This window comes from Halichondria panicea, chromosome 11 (genome assembly GCF_963675165.1).
Source record: "Halichondria panicea chromosome 11, odHalPani1.1, whole genome shotgun sequence".
In the NCBI taxonomy this organism is placed as follows: domain Eukaryota; kingdom Metazoa; phylum Porifera; class Demospongiae; order Suberitida; family Halichondriidae; genus Halichondria; species Halichondria panicea.
Genome location: NC_087387.1, coordinates 1,931,240 through 1,953,015, shown reverse-complemented (window position 1 = coordinate 1,953,015; position 21,776 = coordinate 1,931,240). Strand labels below are relative to the sequence as shown.

The window sequence follows — 21,776 nt, the reverse complement described above, 5'->3', positions numbered from 1 at the left end:
AGCTGTATCACCAACGTAGCTATTCATAGCAAATAAGGAGATTTATAAGGTAGCTTGACCGTGGCCGGCTATAAGAAAGTACTCCAGGATTTTTAAAAGTAGGAAAATTAGGACGCTGAATTTTACTGCAGAAGCTAGATCTAATTGCTAAATCTATAGGTACTCGTGTGTCATACCTCCTCTGGATAAAAGATGCCAGGGGGGAAACTGTCACCCTGCTGTCTATGACCCTGCCTTGTCATCATTCATGGTGAGTAGGTAATGGTCGCCATTATTGTTTTCGCTAAAGACACTAACCCTAAAAGAAGTGAAGTGATCCCCGTACCAGGAAGAATGGAAGGACCAGGTTTAATTTTATTCAATTGCACACACCTAACAAGAACGTAGTAAAAACGGAATCAAATTGATATTAATGTGTGCATTCAACTAATTTGCTCCTCAGGTGAATAGCCTCTTATACACTAATCCATTTGTCTATGTTTCTAAGTGTTGCCAGAGTAGTGCATGGGGATTGTGGTCTTGACTGATCCATGACCTCCAGTCCTGCATGAGGAGGGAGACACAAGAGTAATGAACTTGCAAACCTAGTGTACATTAGCCTCGAATCCAGGCCTATTAAAATACGGCCTGGTATCTATTGCATGCACGGGTGATAGTGCACATGCGCAAACTGAATCTGGGGGATTTGTTATACGTTAGTAAACCTGTAATGTTTTGGACTTATTCCTAACCTGGTATTTACGTCATATTCGGTTTGGCATTGCGCTTGCGCAGCCGGCTGTATTATTCACTAGACTGAAGCCAGAAGAGGCTCTCATCTACCTCTACGATAGTCGTTTAGTCACAGTTGGAAGCACAAAATCAAAGACTTACCATAGTCAGTACAAAAACCAAGTTCAAAATCGCGACCATGCGACCATTATAGAGGTAAATGAGAGCTTCTTCTGGCTTCAAACTAGTGTGCAAGCCTTCTGGCAACACAATAGAGGGCCACAGCTAGCTGGCTAAGCTTCACCATAGGTCATACAATGTAGATAGTACATGGGTGTGGACGGGCCACGCCTATTATTAATTAAACATCAGGCCGTATTTACGCCTATTATTAATTAAACATCAGGCCGTATTTTAATCAACCTGGATTCGAGGCTAAGTGTACATGTGCTTGCACCAATACAATGCCATTTGATAATAGCTGCAAGTGTACACAAGTACGGTGGCCGAGAAGGGTGACCCACCTCCACCTACCGCCACAATGAACCGCGCGTGCTTTAATTCTAATTGCTCGCAGTAAACACATTAAGCGTGCGTGGTTGTTCCTGATGTCCGCGCGCGATAGGAGACACAGTGCAGTGCACGCGGTTAAACAAAGAGCCGCCAACAAATTTTAAGATCAGTCTGCACAAGGTCAAAGGTCAATCAATCATGTCCTGCATTTCAAGGCAACTTTTGTGCATCTATAGTTATAGCAATCCATGCCAAACAAAATGGCCGGTATACAAAAACCATGTCCTGCAGTCTGCAAGGAATACCTTGCGTTAAGTAGAATCCAGATATGATTTATTGACTTTTGACCTTGTGCAGACTGATCTTAAAGTTTGTTGGCGGCTCTTTGTTTAACTGCGCGCTCTGTGTGTCTCTTACCGCGTGTGGGCATTAGAAACAACCGCGCACGCTTTATGTGCCTACCGCAGTTGCCTTGAAATGCGGCCACTCGCTATTCCGTATACTGGCCAGTACTGGCTGTAGTCTTATGCGCCATACTTTGAAAACTGATACCATATACGTATGGTGACTATATAGCCAGGTTTTCGTGTCGAGTTCTGGAATTTCAGAATGATGGCATTTCAAGAATTTCAAAAATGTACTGCAAGCATTCAAAAGGGGCTATCGTCTGCCGTTGACAAGTACTGTTGGTTGTACAATCAGGCACTCTATAGGATCAAGACTATCATTGTATTGCTTTCTTGAATATCTATAGCTGATGGATAGCTGCATGCAGTGAAAAGAAAGAATAGGGAGCCCAAAAATGGTTTCATTATCCCAGACAGAAATAGTCAAAACCCCTTCTCTCCAGAGTTACTGAACATGATAATGTGTGATGGAAACAAAAATCAGTGCAATCGACAACATTGTATGTGCAACTCTATAGATAATATAGATCTACAATTGTTGTGTATGAATCATCCATTGTGTTCACATGTTCACATGATAGCTTCTTCCATTTTAGTTGCTGTAGAGTGTCTATATAATTATCTTGTGGAGAAGACTGTGGGTTTTTGCACTACATGACAGGATGCAATCCATTGCAACACAAAAACCTGGCTATATAATTATTGTCACCATACGTAGTATCAGTTTTTGTGTATGGCTCACGAGACTATACTGGCTGCTGCGTCCAAACTAGGTTCTTAATGTACGGCCGTTGTTTTGGGTGTGGTTTAGCACTTAAATAGAAAGCAAAATGAAACGCAAAATTAGTCATTAGATTCGAGGTAGGGGCCGTGGCTATTTTCTGAAATACAGCCATCTCGCTATTCCAGCCAAGCAACACACTGTCCCAAGGGTGGCCGGTTTAACAAGAGTCTGACTGGAAGCTCAATGGTCGAAGTGATGTTCAACTACAGTGGCGGATCTACAGGGTGATCCCAGGGTGCTATGGAACCCCCCCTTTCATTCTACAGCTACTATAGCTAGCTATTTATCAGTTTTTGTAGCTATTGTAATGAGATTGTATGCCTGTTGTTTTGATGTATCAATTGCCAAACGAGTGTTCAAAATCAATCGTAGCCTATAGGCTAGCTATAGTTGACTGTTTGTAGCACTCTACGCAAGTCTAAGATGCATGAGACGTCCCCTGGCTATGAATGGAATTTTCCCTAGTCTTCACCAGAAGTGGGCGTAACCCCCCTTTCCCTTTTCCTAGATCCACCACTAAACTAGATTAGATAACTCACTTGTATGCGGCCTTGTGAATGCTACGAACTGCCTCTCTGTCCTCAATCTTTGATGCAATGTCCACTAATTGACCATAAGTAGCTGTTGAATTTGATGGATTATCCAAATCAATACCTTTACTCTTCCACATCTTCAGAGCAGTGTAAAATCTCCCTGGGATATTATAAAACGTGGCGGGATTTTGATCGATAGCGTCTATGTCAGCATCACTGAGGCCCAGCCTGAGCTTGTATTTGTCATATCCAGCAATCTCGGTAGACAACTGGAGAAGAGCTTCATCCGAGCACTCTTGACACAACTGAGCTGCAGACGCTGTAGTCTCATGTTCATGAACTGTATACAGACCAAAAATACCTTAATTGTTTTATTTCCTAAAAATGACAATGCACATACATGTATATAGTATAGCAGGCCTTCCTTTTTCTTGCTGTTGTCATTTTTCATGCATATATTTAAATAGAAGGTAGCAAAAAAAGAAGAATAGACGAAATGAAGCAGCAAAGAAAGAAATGGGCGTATAGTTAAGGAAAAGTAAGGCCTGGTTTGGGAAATCATGTGATCCACAAGGATTTTTATGAACGTGGGCGATATGTAGCCCACAATCGTGACGTAAGGTATTCTCCCACGAATTCAGATTGTACTGAGACAACCACCAAGCTACTGCAAGTCAGGGAACCAGCGTGGCCAGCTCTGTGGTGGCAGTAGCTACCTGCTAGATGATGATGATGATTAAGCTATTATTAGTTTAGATCTAGCATTTAGAAAGACACAAGAAAATGTACTATGGGTAAAAATATAAACACATAATCTAGCTATAGTATAAATCTAGCTAAGGTATAGCTAGCTTGTATAAACTGCTCTATGTCCAGCTTGCAGACTAGGCTGCAGGAAAAGTCTTAGTCATAGATCTGCAGTCTAATATATCTAGCTCTGCATGCCCACGCTCATTTTCACCCTTCTACCACCCTTCTACCCTCACGCGACTTCCTGATACAGGCTTCCTCAATTTTTGCTTTATTCCTCCAATTAATACTGTTGTGATAAAGAACAGAAAAAGGAGAGCCTGTGTAGAGGCTGTGAAATTAATGTACACAATATCATCAGGTATATTGACCACATCCTGGGTGATATTGATAATCCAGGCATTTACTGCATGTATTTACAACAGTAGTATAATCCTTTGATGTCTGACCATGCCCAATGAGCAATAACTGAAATCTATTTATATCATACCTTGTACAGTGACATCTTCTTTCGGACGCTTTGACAGAGTTTCAACTTCTTTATCTGATGGCAATGATCTTTTGCGCTGTCCTGAGGATAAAGGATCTGTATAATTATGTATGCGGTATAGGAATATGTCAATAGATATAACATGGGCACAAGGGCGCCAGCCCTGAGGGCTGAGTGCAATATACACCATGCATCCCGAGTGCACGTAGTTTATATCCCTAGCAACACAAAATACACCACAGCTTTTCTACAGTCGCAGCTGCTTGCATCTCTGTTCAAAGACACTAGTATCTGACCCTTCAAGATTACTGTCATTGGTACGACGAATGGCTTGACTCACAAAACGTTGGGCTCCTCGCTCGATGCTACAAGAGTAAAGCAGCCCCACCCCCCGAACGTTGCAAAAACACTTTCTCTTCTCAACGCTGCTGCTGCAATACAGCCCAACCCCAAAGGCAAAGCTGCAGAGCAACTCGAACAGCCCCACCTCAAACTCTACTGCAAAAAAGCTGCTCTCAACTCTGACATGCCTCCAACCAGTGATTGTGTCCTAGGACCGTTCAAGCAGACAGTAATTCTCAGGTACATTAAGGACGGGGCCAGCAATTATTGTTGATTCAGCGAAAACGAAGCTCCGCCCACGATTTTTACTATCAATTGTGCAGTAAAAATGGAGTTTTGCTGCTGTAATCTTTAGCTCAAATTCCGGAGCATAAAACCTTATTTACTTTTTAGTGCAGTAGTTAGTTGTTCAAAGCTATATGCAGGCACTACCGTTAGCGCCTAACAGTGGGATCAATGAAAAGTAAATTATTAGCCTTTACATGCAAAATATTAAGCTGAAAAAGTACTTTATTTAGAAAATCTCACCTTTAGCTGATCCCACTGTTAGGCGCTAACGGTAGTGCCTGTATATAGCTTTGAACTAACTACTGCACTAAAAATTAAGTAAACACTTTAACTAAGGTTTTATGCTCCGGAATTTGAGCGAAAGATTAGAGCAGCAAAACTCCATTTTTACTGCACAATTGATAGTAAAAATCGTGGGCGGAGCTTTGTTTCCGCTGAATCAGCAATAATTGCTGGTCCCAGTCCTTAATGTACCTGAGTAATTATTTTAACTGTAAGCCTGTGCTATGCGGCATGTAAAAATGCCATGTATATAATTATCATTAAATCCCTCAAGGCTTTGTGGTCAGTGCAGAATATGAGATACAGTGCAAAATATGAGATTCAGTGCATTATGGTGCATAATATATAGCAACAGCATAGCAACGGGATATAGTTATTATATATAAACTATTGTGGGAATTACGATCTGATAGAATGAAATTACAGTCCAGTAATTATAATGTTATATAACTAACTTGTCTCCTCTTTGTAGAGAGCTGTGTAGAGAGTGAAGAGCACTTTCCCAGCAGCTGCATTCTTCACCTCACACTGGTAGTGACCAAAGTCCTCCTCTCTCACACTCTGGAAGCTCAGAGTGTTGGGCTGATCATCAGTTGTCTTGATCTGACGTCTGGAGCCCTCTTTGCTCCAGTGGAATAAGAAACCACCCTCAGCAAACTTTAGCACCTCTAGTTCCGTGCTGCTTCCTATAGACACATGCTGCATGTATGGGCAAGACAAAAAAGAAAGTTTTCTTTTTTTCACAACATTTCTAACAAAACATGAGCACACACATACACCACAAGTTTGTCCTACTATTTTACTTGCACACCACTGCGAGCTTCACGCTACATGACACAATTATATGAATTACATATGAATTATATCAGCCATAACTTAAACAATGCATTTAAACGGTCCCTTTTCTCCAAACAAGTTATCTTAGCATAATACATGTATGCTCAAAACTACCCAACATGATCAAGAACTTACCTTCCCCAACCACACTTGTTGTCCTTTACTGAGGGTGACAGGACTTCTACCACACAGGAAGTGGATCTTTCGGCCTTGAATAAGGGTGCAAACATTGTTGAGACTCTTGCTTGCTGCGTGTTTGGGGCAGGAGCATGGAAATGCAACACTGAGGTTCAACTTTGGGAACAGGATCTTGAGAGAATACATGATTGCTGACAGAGTGTAGGAGCAAAGATCGTGAAGTGAGAAATCAATCTGTTCTGCATTGCGTTCAACTCGTATCTCGTAGCTTCTGTCGTGAGAGAGCAGTGTCACTTTGTGTACATAGTCAACGTAAAAGGAGATGCAATTTCGTTTAACACTATCTTCCTCCATCAATTCCCATGTCAATCCGAGAATTCCATGAGGGCCTTGGGAAACTAGTCGAGTGATGAGTCCACAGAAGACTCCTGTTGGCACGTAACCAAAGCTGAATGTGATGTTGAGTGGTTCTGGGTTGTTGGTGTCTGGTTGAGGTGGGTTGCTCACCTTGTCTATTGTAGCACAGTCCAAGATAGCCGGCATGAGGTAGGTGATTCGTTCACTATCTTTGTCTTTGTGTGTGATCTCAGAGAGAAGGTTGAGGTGCTTGAGAAGCTTCACAAGCGGTCCGGATGGTATCAGCAATTTATTTTCCAGATTATTGGTAACTTGAACATCTAATTTGCAATGTCTCTCAATGGCCTCCTGTGAGAACTGACCTTTCCTGATCAATTCTGCTCGCTCAAACTCAGTGTCGTAGCCTCCACCATGAACACTCAGCATAGACACGATTATCAGTTGGCTTATGCTATCGAAGATCACTTGAGGTAAGCAGATGACGTGACATTTGAGGAGCCAGCATGGATCGTCATCATCGGGTACATTTGTATAGTACAGGATAGAGCCTATACAATGAAGGTAGAGTAGACAGATTTTGGTTTCTTCTTCATCCATCTCCAACATTTTGCCTATTTCAATACAATCTGCTACTGTGGCAATTTTATATTCCTTTCGAAGAATAATTCCTAGTACAAGCCAGTTTTTTGATATTGGAAGAGAGGTTTTGCCGAAGCGAGAGTAGAATATATTATTCATTAAGCCACGTAATGGAGAAATTTCAGCGTTCTCAGTGCCTTTATCGTTATCAAGGGCAAAAAAGGACATCCTGTCAGAAGAGCAATTTCCTCTTTTATCATTAGAAGTGTCAGATTTTTGTCTGGGAAAAATTAAAATGTTCTCAAAAGTCTTGGTGATTGGCTTCAATGCTGTGTTTATCTCCACCATTTTATCTCTGGTATATATTTCTCTTTCTAGACTATCTGCTGAGTCTCCGCCAAGCTTATCTTTGTGGGTACCTATTAGGGCTGCCACTGGAGGCACAGTGAGAAATGCTTCAAATTTGTCTTTCAACTGAGGAGTTTTTAAGAGAGGCTTTGAAATTTCCGACATGTGACGCACACTAGCAATGGATGAGAGGATTTGAGAGACAGCGGTTTTCACTGTGTGCATTGATTTATAAGGAGTGATGACTTTACCGTCTCGACTGAAGGGGATATCATAGGGCTTATCAAGCTCCTTGCTCAGATCCAAGAACACTAGATACATGGCAGGACCATTGCTCAGGGCTGGTAGCATTTCCAGGAATTCTGGTTGACCTCCGACATCGTTGATGTTTAGTAAGGTGTTGCCAAGACACTTGGCCATTTGAGAGTAGTTTCCGCTCTTAATCAGCTTTTGCAAACGAAGAATGACCTGTGCGAGTTTGTTTTGGTGGTCTACAGCAGCTTTATCTTTTGAGTCAGTAAGTGTGGCTTGTTTTACAGTCTGTGTGTTGACTTTGTGAGGTAAATTTTCTTCAGCTGGGCTGATGGGGGTAGTGTCTTTATCACTAGAATGTGTTTCCAATCCTTGACTACTTTCTGCCTTTGTCATTTCCTCTTTGGGTAGATCTATTTCATCGAGAGTTACTTTGCCACATAGATAGCCGAAAATCATCTTGGCTTCTTCATCGACATCCATGGAAGATATCCACTTATCTTCATTAATCAACGCCATAACCTGGATGCAGTTAGCTAGTAGAGTGCTTGGATGTTTTGCCTTGTCTCCAGCTGATTGAATGTTTTCGTACACTTGCAGTAGACGATTGAGTGTGGTTGTTTTCCCTACGTGAGGCGGACCAACGAGACAGAGTTTCAAAGTGCACATATCAATCGTTTCCTTATCGACCATTAGAGTCATGAGTCTGTCGATGTATCGATGCTGCCATTTGATGGCTGCAAGAGAAACAGCTTTACTATAGTTATGTACACTAAAAATAGAAAAATGTAAGCTGTTACATCAGTGTAATGAATGTTGCAAGCTCTCGGCATGTTTTGCTTTGCTCAAGAGTGTATAGAAGAGGTCACTCCGTATTATTTATAACGAAACAATTAAGATGCTCATAGAGCATTCACCCCATGCGTTGAGCTTCATTCCACAGTGGCAAAACGGATATATACAAACCTTTTACCGTAATCACCTTACATTATAATTACGGGGAATGATCGTGAGAATCTATAAAGCAACGATTAGAAAACAGTGTTTTGAGGACCGCTTACAAGTACTATAACTAGCCTATTAACAACTTCAACTAGTGTCTCATTATGGCTCGAGGCGTAGCCGCACGAGGGATACGGTAAAGCTGACTGTGTTAGCGTGTGTGTGTCTGTTCCAGCTGTAACTGCTCAACGGTTGCAATGCGACGAAAACTAACAGCTTCTATAGGCTTCTAGCCACGTTCTTGATGCGTAGATTTGCAAACTAAAGCTTCTTTCTCAAGTTATGGCTAGTTTGACTTATTATTTTGTTTTGTTGACAATGAACTTATTATGATATACAAGAAAGAGGCATACCGGGTGCTTGCGCCCCCGCAAAATGGTTGACCGGAAACCACACTCACTAATAAACGCGTAGAAGCTCGTGTAAATGGCAGTGATGAAGCTCATTTTCTGCTCATTCTATTATACCTAGTTGGCTAGCTAGAGTTATAATTATAGCTAGCCAAAAGTTAGCTAGCCATGCAGCAATTATTTCTGCTGAGTCAGTCGCGTATCAATGATCAGACAGCAAATGGGTCAAAGGTCAAATGTCATTGGCATCCACGTACACGCCCACAAATAACATTTGAGCTTTGACCCCAGTTGCGTGGGATGCCAAAAACATTTGACCTTTGACCTCATTTTCTGTCTGATCATTGATACGTGAGTGACTCAGCAGAAATAATTGCTGCATGGACATACAAGCGTTTTGCAACTCCAACTTTGGGGGTTTTATTGTTTAGTTATTGTCCTTACATAATTACTATGTGACTCTCAGCATATCCCCCTACAGAAGAAACGGTAGGTTGTGTCTGATGATCGATTTTTTTGTCTGTTCTTACCGTTTATCAGACACTAGCACATTTTCAGCTCTTGAAGACTTAGTAGTTGACATTTCTCAATTCTTTTTTGCACAGATTCATAGTAACACATGCTTGATCAGATGGTGCAAAAGAAAATTTTTTATCACTGCTTGTTTCCTCAGAATGAGTGTCTGAACATGCATTGTGTCTGAATATAGATGCCTTACTCTAGTTATGCCTCGAGGCGTAGCCGCACGAGGGACACGGTAAAGCTGACTGTGTGTGTGTGTGTGTGTGTGTGTGTGTGTGTGTGTCTGTTCCAGCTGTAACTGCTCAACGGTTGCAATGCGACGAAAACTAACAGCTTCTATAGGCTTCTAGCCACGTTCTCTTGGATTTTGATTCGTGGATTAGCAAACTAAAGCTTCTTTCTCGAGTTATGGCTAGTTTGACTCACATTGAAGGCTGTTGCAGTCTCTTCAGAATCTTTCATAGCATCATCTGTCCGCACAAACTTTCTATTCAACATATGAGTTAGCCTTGCACTAAAGCGCTAGCTTTTTGTTAGCTACAAGACTCAGAAAATACCTGTTAAAACAGCTAGCTAGCAGTAGCCATTTGTGAAATTGATCTCTTTGGACACACCCTTTAATTATTCCTATGGATGTAATGCGCATGCGCGCTCATTCCCCAGATCCAGATCCTCCTGGCAGAATCATATTTTTCTTGAGGGCCTGGTAAGCCACAAAACATTACTATAGATAACAATATGCATGTACACAAGTCTTTTCTTCTTAAATATTATAATTATACACTGCATGAACTACAGATCCAATTTTCTTCTTTCTTGAGGTCCTGGTATTAAAGCCACATAATACAACAATAGATGCATGTAATAAGTCTTTTCTTCTCAGTGACTTTATATAGATAAGCTAACTTTATGAAATAATTATGCACTTCCGCTTATAATTAATTGAAAACAAAATCTTCTTCTTTGTTGCTTCCTAGATCCTTGAGGTCCTGGTATAAGCAGCCACAAAACACAACAATGATACCATAATTATACAATTGCAAGTCAGTTTTAGACAGATTATTTTATACACTTTTTCCTCTTCTATACTTTCTCTTCTATACTTTTGAGCGAAAGCAAATCATGGCGAGAGGCATTAGCACAGCGCCAGCTTGAACACTAGTTAGTTTATGTAAAATCGTCTTTTGCTTCGAGCAATAGCCGCCGATTATAGGTATCTGGCGAAGATCGATTACTTAGTCTACTTCCTTCAATTCACTTCCGTTCGTTGTGACGTCATTGTTTTACTGTGCACATACACGTTATTATCCTACGTTAGCCAGTATCTGGCTAATGGTTAGCGCATGCGCAAGCGGTCGATACCAGGCCCACTCTTCGAGGAAGTGCGGTCTAGAATCGAGGCTACATGTAGATCTACAATGTAGTATTTTGCATTATCTGTCAATGAATAAGAAAAGAGTTGTGTATCTACATGGTATAGCATTGTTACAGACAGTAGTGTTTTGTGGCTCACCAGAACCTCATGAAAAGAAGAAGAAAAATTGTATTCTGTCTCAGGATCTCACACACGCGTGGGATTGAATGCGCATGCGCAGAGAAGGGGTGCGTCCGCTAGGTTAAAGTTTGCAATGGCTGCTCCACTCTGGCAGTACAGTTTTGCAGCTCTTTTCTGACTCTTGCAGCTAACAAAAGCTAGTGCTTTAATGCAAGACAGGTGATGCTACGAAAGACTCTAAAGAGACTGCAACAGCCTTCAATGTGGGTCAAACTAGTCATGACTCGAGAACAAAGCTTTAGTTTGCAAATCCACGAATCAAAATCCAAGAGAACGTGGCTAAAGCCTATATATATAGAAGCTATTAACTTTCGCCACATTGAAACCGTTGAGCAGTTATAGCTGGAATACACACACACGCACACACAGACGGACACACACACACACAGTCAGCTTTACCGTATCCCTTGTGCGGCTATGCCTCGAGGCATAATTATACCGTAAATTAGTTCGTTTACTAAGACCATAATACTTTATCTCCATGACTGAGTTCCGTGAAGCTGTGGCTTATGCCATCTGGAAGGCTTGAACACTAGTCTGAAGACAGAAGGCTCTTTTACGATGGTCCTATAGCCGGGTTGTCTTCGCAAGCTATAGTAGCAGTTATTAAAGAAACTTCCCATAGCCTGTACACTAATCCAAGCTAAGACATCCTGACATACAGCCATCGTAGAGGTGCGTAGATGAGAGCCTCTTATGGCTTCAGACTGGTGTTCAAGCCTTCTAGACCAACGCAATAGAGAGCTAAGCTGATGTACGTACATAGATAGAAAATAGATGAAAGAAAGGGGGATTCCCAGATTATGGAGAGTAAATTAACGCATGCGCACACTATCACACACGCAATAGGTACCATGCCGTATTTTCCCCCCTTCCAGTCTATTATAAAAAAATCGGCCTGGCACCGAGGCCAGTAGCATCACTGCTCAGCTAAGTCTCAATGTGGCTTGACCAGCTCACTGCGTATGCTCATAATAATAATGATGTCATTATTAATTGCACAAGTAAGTGAGCCCCGCCTACTTACTAGACTGATCAATATCTTTGGACTGATTGCCAGTCAGTTTCTCTTGTGTAAAGCTGTTTTTTTTTCATTGTTTGAAGATTCTAGCAGTAGTTCCAAGCTTTCTCAGGCTTGATAATTGGATCTGGGATATTTGAGATGAATAGCAGTTCCTTTCGGAACAAGGGACAGAGGTGCCATGCAGCATTCTAATATAATAAACTGTACAATGTAAACTATAGTGCTAGCTAGCTTTCCACAATGCGAGGCATGCAGAGGAGGCAAGGGCCTCCTGAATTACTTTCTAGCTAGGTAACTTTCCACAATGCAGGGGCGTAGCTATAGCAATTAGCAATGAGGCAGAGGAGGCCCTTGCCTCCTGAACTCTTGATTTTAAGTGTCATGCGACTCACGTCATAGCTCTGGCTACTAACTCTATATTATAGCTAGCCAACTAGGTATACAATGAGCAGAAAATGAGGTCTATCACTGCCTTGTTGATGAAGAAAAGAAAGAAGAGCGGGTAAATAGCTTCTACGCGTTAATTAGTGTGTGTGGTTTCCGATCAAACATTATTTTAAAGGTCACTTTCAGAAAATCAACAAAATCAACACAGAATTTATGGTAGTTGAAAGATGTTCAACTATATCTCCCCCATTTCATCGCTTCCTGCTCAATAACAAGATAATCAATACCACCAACTACTTTATACCCACAGCTTTTACTATAACTACTATACCTTTGTCAAGGTTTGATCTGAGGTTTGAAGCTAGTTCCTCGTGTCCGAGCTCATAAAGGTGGTGTACAACTGTCTGATATGTCCTTTCACCAGTCAAAGCAAATCCTTTGATTTTGTTGTCTAGGAGCAGCTTTTCTAGAGCATCAGAGTCTTCCTCAGTCAATGGAGTGCCTGCAAACACACCCAGCAATGTTGACACAGGTGACAATTTAAGAATCACTATCATACTACGTATAATTGGCCATTCGTAAAATAATGGCTGGAGATAACATCATACGTAATAGCCGCTATAATTAGGTTGCTTGGAACCGTGTACAATAACGACAATTATGTCAAGTATAAGTATAGCGGTGCATGGGATAAAAATTTGTTACTTTGTGGGCAAGCTGACCTCGACAAACATTTTACCCACAAAAACCTAGAGCATGGTTTACCGGAACGCAGGCAATGCAGTGCATGTAATGCAGCTATATAGTGCCTGTATGTTGAAGCAAGTGAAATTTTTACTCACGAAAATCATGTTAAACAAATTTTACATCACGAAAATTACTCGGTATAATTATTATGATGATCATATTGATGGGTAGCAAGTAGGATCTACCAGGTTACCGTTTTGATTCTTTGTTGGTGGTGGTCCATTCTCCTCACTCATGGTCCAGGAGTCACTGTCTCCAGTCACAGCAGCTGTATATAGAGAGAGTAGCTGTAGCATACTGTGTATACTTCTGATCCTAGTACGCTTACATTGTTGTGGAAGAGACTTGAGGTAGTCAGTAACTTCAGTGCGACCCCTCTGTGTAGCCAAGTCAAGAGGAGTCTTGCCAGCATAGTTAGTTACACCTGACAAGAGTGGGTATATATAGAAACAAAGGTATATAACACTTCTCCACCAATTATAAAGAGACCATGCATTTAAAGATTATTATGCCTCGGTGTGCATGCGCAAGCGAGGTATACGGTAGTGTGTTTGTGTATCTATCTGTGTGTGTAGTGTGTAGACTGCTACATCTGCTCAAGGATCAATTAATGAAGTGCAGGTAAGAGTTCTATAGGCTTCTAATCATGTTTTCTTGGATTTTAATTCATAGATTTGCAAAATAATGCTTCGTTCTCGCGTTATGCCTAGTTTTGCTTACTTGGAATGCCATTGCAGCCTTTTCAGAAGAGTGCATAGAAAAACTTGTCCATGGAGTGTTGCTACTCTATTTAGTAGTTAGCTTTGTACTAGAACGCTAGCTATTGGTAGCTGCAAGAGTGAAAAGAGAGCTGCTGTGCATCCATTGAATTTTAGACTTGCACTTTTGGAATATCGTTTATAGTCGATCATTACCTACTCTTCGAGTTTCCCTGTGATTCTAGATTCTGCCTACATGCAGCAAATTAATTAATGCAGTAATTGTTCATCATGATAATATATTAGCTTTAGCTTTGCATGGCACCTCCACCGAGGCATCAGCACCTGCGGTGCTTTCATTTTAACAGTTTCTTAACTAGGATTGGCACCACTTTTGTAGCTTTTTAACAGTTTAACGTATTTTCTCTCATGTTCAAACTGTTATATCTCTGCAGGGAAGGATCAGAACTAAGTTATGAGATTCAAAAAAAGTTCACATGCATAGAAGTGCACTGATATCGCTCCTATTGGCCTCACCACAAATGAGTGACTGACTAAGTTTAAAGTGAGTAAGTACAGTTTCTTGAGAAGCTTTTCCTCTTTGTATAACGATATTCTGCAATCAGTTTACAAACAAATAGAGTCTTTGCCACGGTAAATTTTTTTCATATTTGCGATCGCTTTCACGAGGCACATGATATATGACCTCTCAGACTTGACTGCTGTTTCCTATGAAATTCTGCCATCTTTAATGTAACTCTTCCAGAGGCTCAGGGTTGGCCTCGAATCATCATCCCTCAAAGAGAGCGGCCAGTATTCGAGAAACACATGCGTCATCAGTCAAATGGGAATAGAAGTGTGGACAGTAGCGAATATAGGAAGTTTGAGAGGGAGATTCCAAAACAGTCTAAAAAAAAAATTCGGCACTTTTCCTAAGCAATGAGCATGTACATTAGAGAGCCCTGCCCACATATCAATTGCATGACATCAGCCTAGTATAACTACCTGAGTTCACTATAGTTGCTAGCTAGTGCATTAATCTCCAGTGTGTTCTTGTGTGAAAGGTTCCATGGAACCCATGGAACCTTTGATCTTTAACCTTTCCTTCGATGTCAGTGTATATAGCTCATTATGGTGCCTGTGGTAGATCAAGCTCACTTGAGTAAACTACGTACTGTTAAGGAAGACGTCAACTAACCTGAGTTAATCTCCCTACACTGTATTAGACTGCTCTCCATAGTAGCCTAGTGAAAACTACTAGGTTTGACAGTGAATTTCAAGCTACTTGAGCCGCGGGATAGCTACCACTGGGGTCGCTGATCCGGTCCATAGTTAGTACCATCCTTTAACTACATGATAGCTAAATTTCAGAGAAATAACCTTGGGATCGCTGCTGTTTTGGCTCCTTGAAAGTCTGCACTTTTCATGCCAACTAAATCTTTGCGGTTAAATGTAGATTGTTTACTGAAGTGCAGGTAATGCGTGATGCGTGATGTCTAGTATACCTCCTCTGCGCGAACAGAACGACCTCAGCTACTCTATCTTCCAAGTTATTGTCCTTCCTGCATCAGAGTGGTTGCTATAGGCCTTGGCTGATTATGCTCAATTAGTCTCCCTTTTTCTGGGTATAAATGTTTGTGGTACATGCTTAATCAGCGAAAACCACAAACATTTAATTATACCCTCGAAATATACACGCTATGTATAACGGTATATCGCTACGATCAATGCTACATAACATAAAGCTACTAGCTATTGCTAATACACACAGATATCATAATTTTCAACTGGGATATGATCCACCATGATTGATGCTGCCAAAAGTATACAAAGTCTGAAAGCTAAAATAAATTGCTGCCTGCATCAGTACAGTAGAGCCTTGCAGCTCTCTTTTCACTATTGCAGCTACCAATAGCTAGCGTTCTAGTGCAGAGCTAACTACTAAGAATAGACAGACAAGTCTGAAAAGGCTGCAATAACATTCCAAGTAAGCAAAACTAGGCATAACTCGAGAAAACGAAGCATTATTTGGCAAATCCACCACTGATTAAAATCCAAGAAAACATGACTATAGAAGCCTAGAGAAATGCGTACTTCATTGATCCTGATTGATCCTGAGCACACAGACACACACACAAACACACTATACCATATACCTCGCTTGCGCATGCACACCGAGGCATAATGAAAGCACCACGGGGGCTGATATGCCTCGGTGGAGCCAGGAGGTGTCAAAGCTAACAATAAGTTTTATCCCATAAACATTTTTATGTAGGCAGAATCCAGAATCACATAGGGAAACTCAAAGAGTGAGTAATGATCGACCATGATTGTTGTTAAAAACGATCGATGCCAAAAGTCCAAGTCTGAAATTAACGGCGGCATCAGCAGAGCCTTGCAGCTCTCTTGCAGCTACCAAAAGCTAGAGTAAACCACAGATTATCGAACACATGCTATTTTCAAACGCTTAATTGTTCTCGAGGACAGCGGCTCACTCAGGGGCATTAAGGACTGTCCAAATTAAAATTACAAGGAATTTTGTTATAATGATATTCATACACAAGTGTCATCGCATTGGAATGTTTATCACGTGCGTGGGTGGAAAACATCTGCAATTACTAGTGGGGTTGGAGCTTCGGTCACATGACACTGTACTTAGCTTTCTGAAGTTGACCGTAGCTAGTTGATCGTGTAAAACCCTGAAAAACTATTTGTTGTAAGCTACCTAGTAGTTATTAAAGGCCTTAACTAAGACTATTAGATAGTAGAGAACTTGTTTCCTGCTGCGCAAGACAGAGTGCAACCAAACAAGAATGTTAGGAGGAGATCTCGGGGACAATTCAGGTAAATCTTAGCATGTTGTTTGTGTAGACCATGATTACCTATGAATCTGCTTTTGCGCAACAGGATTTCATCAGTATATGATATGTACATCAGGATTCCAAGAAAAGATAGGATCTAACTAAGCTGGAACAAATGGTTTTTTTATAATTTAGTTTTACAAGGAAATTTCATGTTAATTGGTCACATGATAGTCACATGATCTTTTTTTTCATTAAGGAAACTTAAATTATTATGACAAAACAAAATGTGCAATTACTATGTTTAATATTGAATACTTTTTGATATATGTGACGTTGGCTGTTCTTGATTCTGGACGTGCCTTAATACACCTGAGCAGAGCACTAAGCTGATAGTACCTATATAGGTGTATAGACTAGGTATACTGTAGACCCAGGATTATTAGCACACATACGCTCAAGGGGTCAATAGCAAAGCTCTATACGCTTATATTTGAGAATGCGCTATAATGCAGTCATTTCGAACCCCACCCAGTAACCGGATGTCCCTGTGATGAGAGCTGACTCGATCATAAGCTGGCTAGAAAGTGAGCAAGCAAGCAACCCTAACTGGATCTATATCATACTATTATGTTACAGTTCATTTTACAGTTTTACATCATTCATAATTTGACATTTTACAACATTCATATTGACCAGAAACTCAGTGGAATAAAAAGACCCCAGCCATGTCTCACATTCTCTTATATAGCATGATCAGACAAGGTAACAGCATGCCCAGAGAGTCCTTCCAGATGGATATCACCATATGCCTAATTTTCATGGGTCAAATATTTGTGGTTTTCGTGGTTGAGGCTCTAACCACGAATATTTTACCCACAAAAATTACCAGCTATATGGTATACATGTATTTACAATAGTAGTGCAATCCTTTGATGTCTGACCACAGTGAGCAATACATATTCAGTGTGCACCGCGGGTGCTGATGCCTCGGTGGAGGTGCCAAAGCTACATAACATAAAGCTACTAATACAGCTTTTATACACACAGTGATAATATAATTATCATGGTTAATTTTGCTGTATGCAGGCAGAATCCAGAATCACAAGGAAACTCAAAGAGTGGGTAATGATCGACCATGATTGTTAATAAAAACGATTGATGCCAAAAGTCCAAGTAAAATGAATGGCTGCATCAGCAGAGCCTTGCAGCTCTCTTTTCACTCTTGCAGCTACCAGTAGCTTGCGTTCTAGTGCAGAGCTAACTATACTAAGTAGAGTATAACAACACTCGGTAAACAAGTTTTGCTACGCACTCTTCTGAAAAGGCTGCAATGGCATTCCAAGTAAGCAAAACTAGGCATAACTCAAGAACGAAGCATTATTTTGCCAATCCACAAGAAAGCTGACTGGAAGCCTATAGAAACTCTTATACTTGCACTTGATTGATCCTTGAGCAGCTGTAGCAGTCTACACAGACAGACAGACACACAGACAGACACACACACTATCGTATACCTCGTTTGCGCATGCGCACCGAGGCATAATTACAGACTTGAAAATCCACCACATAATCACTACCATGTAACATGTGTTCCTGTGCTCAACACTATATCAAGGGAGAAACAATATTTATCGTTTCCCTTCATACTGTATCTAGCACAAGATTTATCAACACTCAAACACTCAACATTTCACTAGTTTGCACAAATGTACATTATGTCCATGAAAAATTGTCCCCCAAAAATCCTACCAGCAATGTGGAAAATTGCTAGGATTGCCACCAAATAGCGTTGAAAAAAGCACAGCGAAAAAATCAAACTTTCGCGAAAACTATACGTGTTAGTATTGTAAATAACGTTATAGTTATGCTCTCGCGGATTTCTTGTTTCCACGCTTTTGGTGTTTCCCCCGGCCAATCCCAGCAACTGTTGCAAATGTTTTTATTGGGATTTTATACTCACTCTTGGGGTCAACTTTGTGTTGTTCAACTAGTTCCTTCACCACACCCAGCTTTCCTGTCTGACATGCTCCACACATTAACTTGGCTTTGTCATCATCACCACCACAGCCGCGGCTCATCAGGTAGAGGGCAACATCCACACACCGTTCATTACTATACAGAGGTCCCAGAGCTATGTCCAGTGGTGACTGTCCCTTATCACCCTTCACATCTGTAATAACACAGGGGCGTATATAGCTAGAAAGGAAAAAGGGTGCAGTAGTGCCATAAAAATGTTTAATGTATAATATAATTATACATGTATATATAGCTATAGTCTCCAATGCGCATGCATGCACACATGATTAGCTCCACCAATTTTTGGAGCAAGCAAGGGGGTTTCTGGGCAAGTATAGGAAACAATAAAGCTATAATATTATATGTCCCCTGCATTACAGACAGTAAAACGCAATAGTTATATTTAATTGAACAGGACTTTGTTGCATTGACACATTAAGTACCAAAGATATACCTTGTGTGTTCTCGCTGATGTCACACAAGTGACTATATAAAAATCGCAATGATCGGTTTTTATAATTGGCTTACTGAATGGGATCCGCAGCATTAGTGAACACATTATATTAAAGAGGCCATTTAAAAACAGCAAGGTTCTGCCCAGGATGAGTTGAGTGGTGGCTTGACCATAATAGGGAAAAATGTGAGTGTTTATTTACGCTACATTAAATTTCAGCAATTCTAGAGACAAATTACACCAGAACATTTTAGTACTGATATTATTTAAAACATGCTAAAATCAGTTAACATTGAATCACTAAAAATAGATTGTTAGTCTAGATTGTTAGTCTTCTCTTCTTTTTTGAAGCCCAAAAGCCAGTCATTTGCAAATCGTGTGGCCTGCTTTCCTCCTCTCTCACTTGCTGTGGAGTGGCTTGACTCGAACTCATCAGCAGTATAACTCTTAGTTAAACTGCATTATCATCACTAGCACTAGCACTAGCACTGGAATCAGTTTCTTGGCATCTCCTCTTAGAAGTAGGACTACTGTCTATCTCTAAGTCTTTGGATGTATAGCACTATATATAGTCTAAAAATAATAGTTCAGAATATATGATTACACCCATTACGGTGATTACACTGTATAATATCATTACAATGATATCACTGCATTCTCTTAGTGCTTTCACTTTCTAGATACACTTTACATGAGCCCTATTTACTAACTTGTTATATTGCTGAGTAAGCCATGCAGTACTACTGCAGACTAATGGCATGCTCAGAACAGCTACAACTGTAGCTAAAGTCTATTTGTGTGAGAGTGTGACCTTCATTAAGTTGTTATAACTTTGCTGAAATTCATATATATACCATTGGATTCCTTGTTAAAAAGCGCTTCTATCCAGCTAAAAGTTAGCATTAGAAGTCCCAGGCATACTTGTCCACCACATAAAGCATAAATGAAGCCATAATTTACCACATAACTTCCGCAAACAGACTTTTAGCTAGCTAGCTTAGCTGTATAGAGTTACTAGATCTATATAGTGGTCGCAGAGAGGTATAAGTGGTGGTCGTTTATAGAACTGCAGTGGTCGGTGCCAACCACTACTGACCACTGTGGGCAGAACCCTGCATAGTCAACACTCACTTTTGGGGTCAACTTGGTGTTGCTCAACCAGTTCCTTCACCACATCCAGCTTACCACTCCGACATACTCCACACAGTAACTTGGCCTTATCCTCATCACAACCACAGCCACGGCTCATCAGATAGAGGGCAACATCCACACAGTTATCATTATACAGATGTTCCAGAGCTCTGTCCAGTGGTGACTGTCCCTCATAATCCCTCACATCTACATGTATACATTACAGACAGTCAAATACAATAGTTATACAAGGAATATTTAACAGGACTGGGTCTATTCAATCAACGGTATCAAAGAAAAACGGTATATATATAGGAGGCCATTTTATATAGTATATTGTGAACAAAATTATACAATCATGCAAATATAATGACTACTTACCAGTGCTACATTCGACCTCCTTAGTCAAATACTTCACCATCTCTTTGTAACCTCCCATGCATGCATAGTGAAGTGGAGTCATGTTGTCCGTCCCATCACCTTTATCAGTGCGAGCTCCATGGGTAACCAGTGTCTTCATAATCTCAAGGTGGCCCCTCAAGCAAGCTTTGTGTAATGGAGGATCTGTATACCACTCCTTACTCCAGTAGAGCTGGTGGTTCGGGTCTGCCCCCTGTTCCAACAGGGACACCACTTTGATGACATTACGATTGTGTACAGCTTTCCATAAGTCCTTGGCTAGCTTCTTTTGAGCACTGTGCAAAATAGATGGTTGGGGGGGGGGGGGGGGGGGTCAGTCATACAGAGAATTACTTGATATGTAATTATACTATACAGTGACAACACATATTATGTAATTTTCTTACTCTAGCTCAGAGTCTTGTTGACTGGTGTCTGTGTCCATGGAAGACAGCACAAAGCAAAGTATTTAGCCTCACTCAAACAAGCTACTAGCCTACCACACCCAAAGACAATGACAATGTTTAAGCCCTGACTTTAATACTTCCACACTGAAAGTACCGCGGGTGCTGATAAGCTGGAAGCGCACTTGTATACGGAAAATGTGCATGCATGCAACATTATAGCCTAGCCTAGCCTCGACTCAAGTCCGCTTCTAAAGCGGCCTTGAGTAGAGGCTAAGCCTAGCCTCGATCCCAGGCCGAGTTTTGACTTTTATAACGGTTAGGTGAACCAGCTAACCGTTATAAAAGCGAAACCTCGGCCTGGGACGAGACTAGCACCATTACTGCTAGCCTCGATTCCAGGCCGATTATAGGCCTTGAATCAAGGGCTAATCTGGAAAAAGAGTTGTTGCTCAATGCCAGGAACGGAAGTTAAATTTAAATAACACACCCCCGCGAATTCTTCAGCAGTAGGAAGGCAAACTGGGCACTGGGCACAACAATGAATAGGTCAACATAATTATGGAGGAGTAGTGGATGATGTTGAATGCCTCCTAGATAGAACTGCACAGCTCTACTTAGCCTCGATCCCAGGCCGAGTTTTCGCTTTTATAACGGTTAGGCGAAAGCGAA

The 21,776-nt window shown here is 41.0% G+C and overlaps 1 protein-coding gene and 2 long non-coding RNA genes across 5 annotated transcripts; 2 read left to right on the top strand and 1 right to left on the bottom strand.

Annotated features, from left to right (window-relative positions):
* Positions 1-342: 342 nt before the first annotated feature.
* On the bottom strand, positions 343-21,276 carry LOC135344563 (uncharacterized). Of its 3 annotated transcripts, none has more exons than XM_064541790.1 (12): positions 21,108-21,276; positions 20,683-20,996; positions 20,302-20,508; positions 18,661-18,870; positions 13,527-13,622; positions 13,392-13,466; positions 12,783-12,953; positions 6,073-8,348; positions 5,556-5,799; positions 4,189-4,284; positions 2,955-3,288; positions 343-543 (listed from the first exon to the last, which is right to left on the bottom strand). In XM_064541790.1, the coding sequence occupies exons 1-12, from the start codon at positions 21,143-21,145 to the stop codon at positions 483-485; spliced, it is 4,122 nt and encodes a 1,373-aa protein (XP_064397860.1). In that variant the 5' UTR covers positions 21,146-21,276; the 3' UTR covers positions 343-482. The 3 variants fall into 3 exon arrangements, with proteins under 3 accessions (XP_064397860.1, XP_064397861.1, XP_064397862.1); XM_064541791.1 differs by having other exon boundaries at positions 4,189-4,269; XM_064541792.1 differs by lacking the exons at positions 20,683-20,996; positions 21,108-21,276 and having other exon boundaries at positions 18,661-18,896; positions 20,302-20,435.
* Positions 12,908-17,635, top strand: LOC135344654 (uncharacterized). Its single transcript, XR_010397498.1, has 3 exons — positions 12,908-12,983; positions 14,352-14,461; positions 17,233-17,635. It is a non-coding gene; the product is annotated as an uncharacterized LOC135344654 (long non-coding RNA).
* Positions 15,910-17,064, top strand: LOC135344639 (uncharacterized). The gene is made up of 2 exons (XR_010397473.1): positions 15,910-16,740; positions 16,804-17,064. It is a non-coding gene; the product is annotated as an uncharacterized LOC135344639 (long non-coding RNA).
* Positions 21,277-21,776: the final 500 nt, after the last annotated feature.

What these genes read in the sequence shown, in the direction of transcription:
- LOC135344563 (XM_064541790.1), bottom strand. Translation starts at nt 21,145, where the DNA reads ATGGACACAGACACCAGTCAACAAGACTCTGAGCTAGA. An exon ending in ACCAACAAAGAATCAAAACG is followed by an intron (nt 12,954 to 13,391) that starts GTAACCTGGTAG and finishes GTGTGTTTGCAG; the next exon opens with GCACTCCATTGACTGAGGAA. An exon ending in AGAAGATGTCACTGTACAAG is followed by an intron (nt 3,289 to 4,188) that starts GTATGATATAAA and finishes GTCTGTATACAG; the next exon opens with TTCATGAACATGAGACTACA.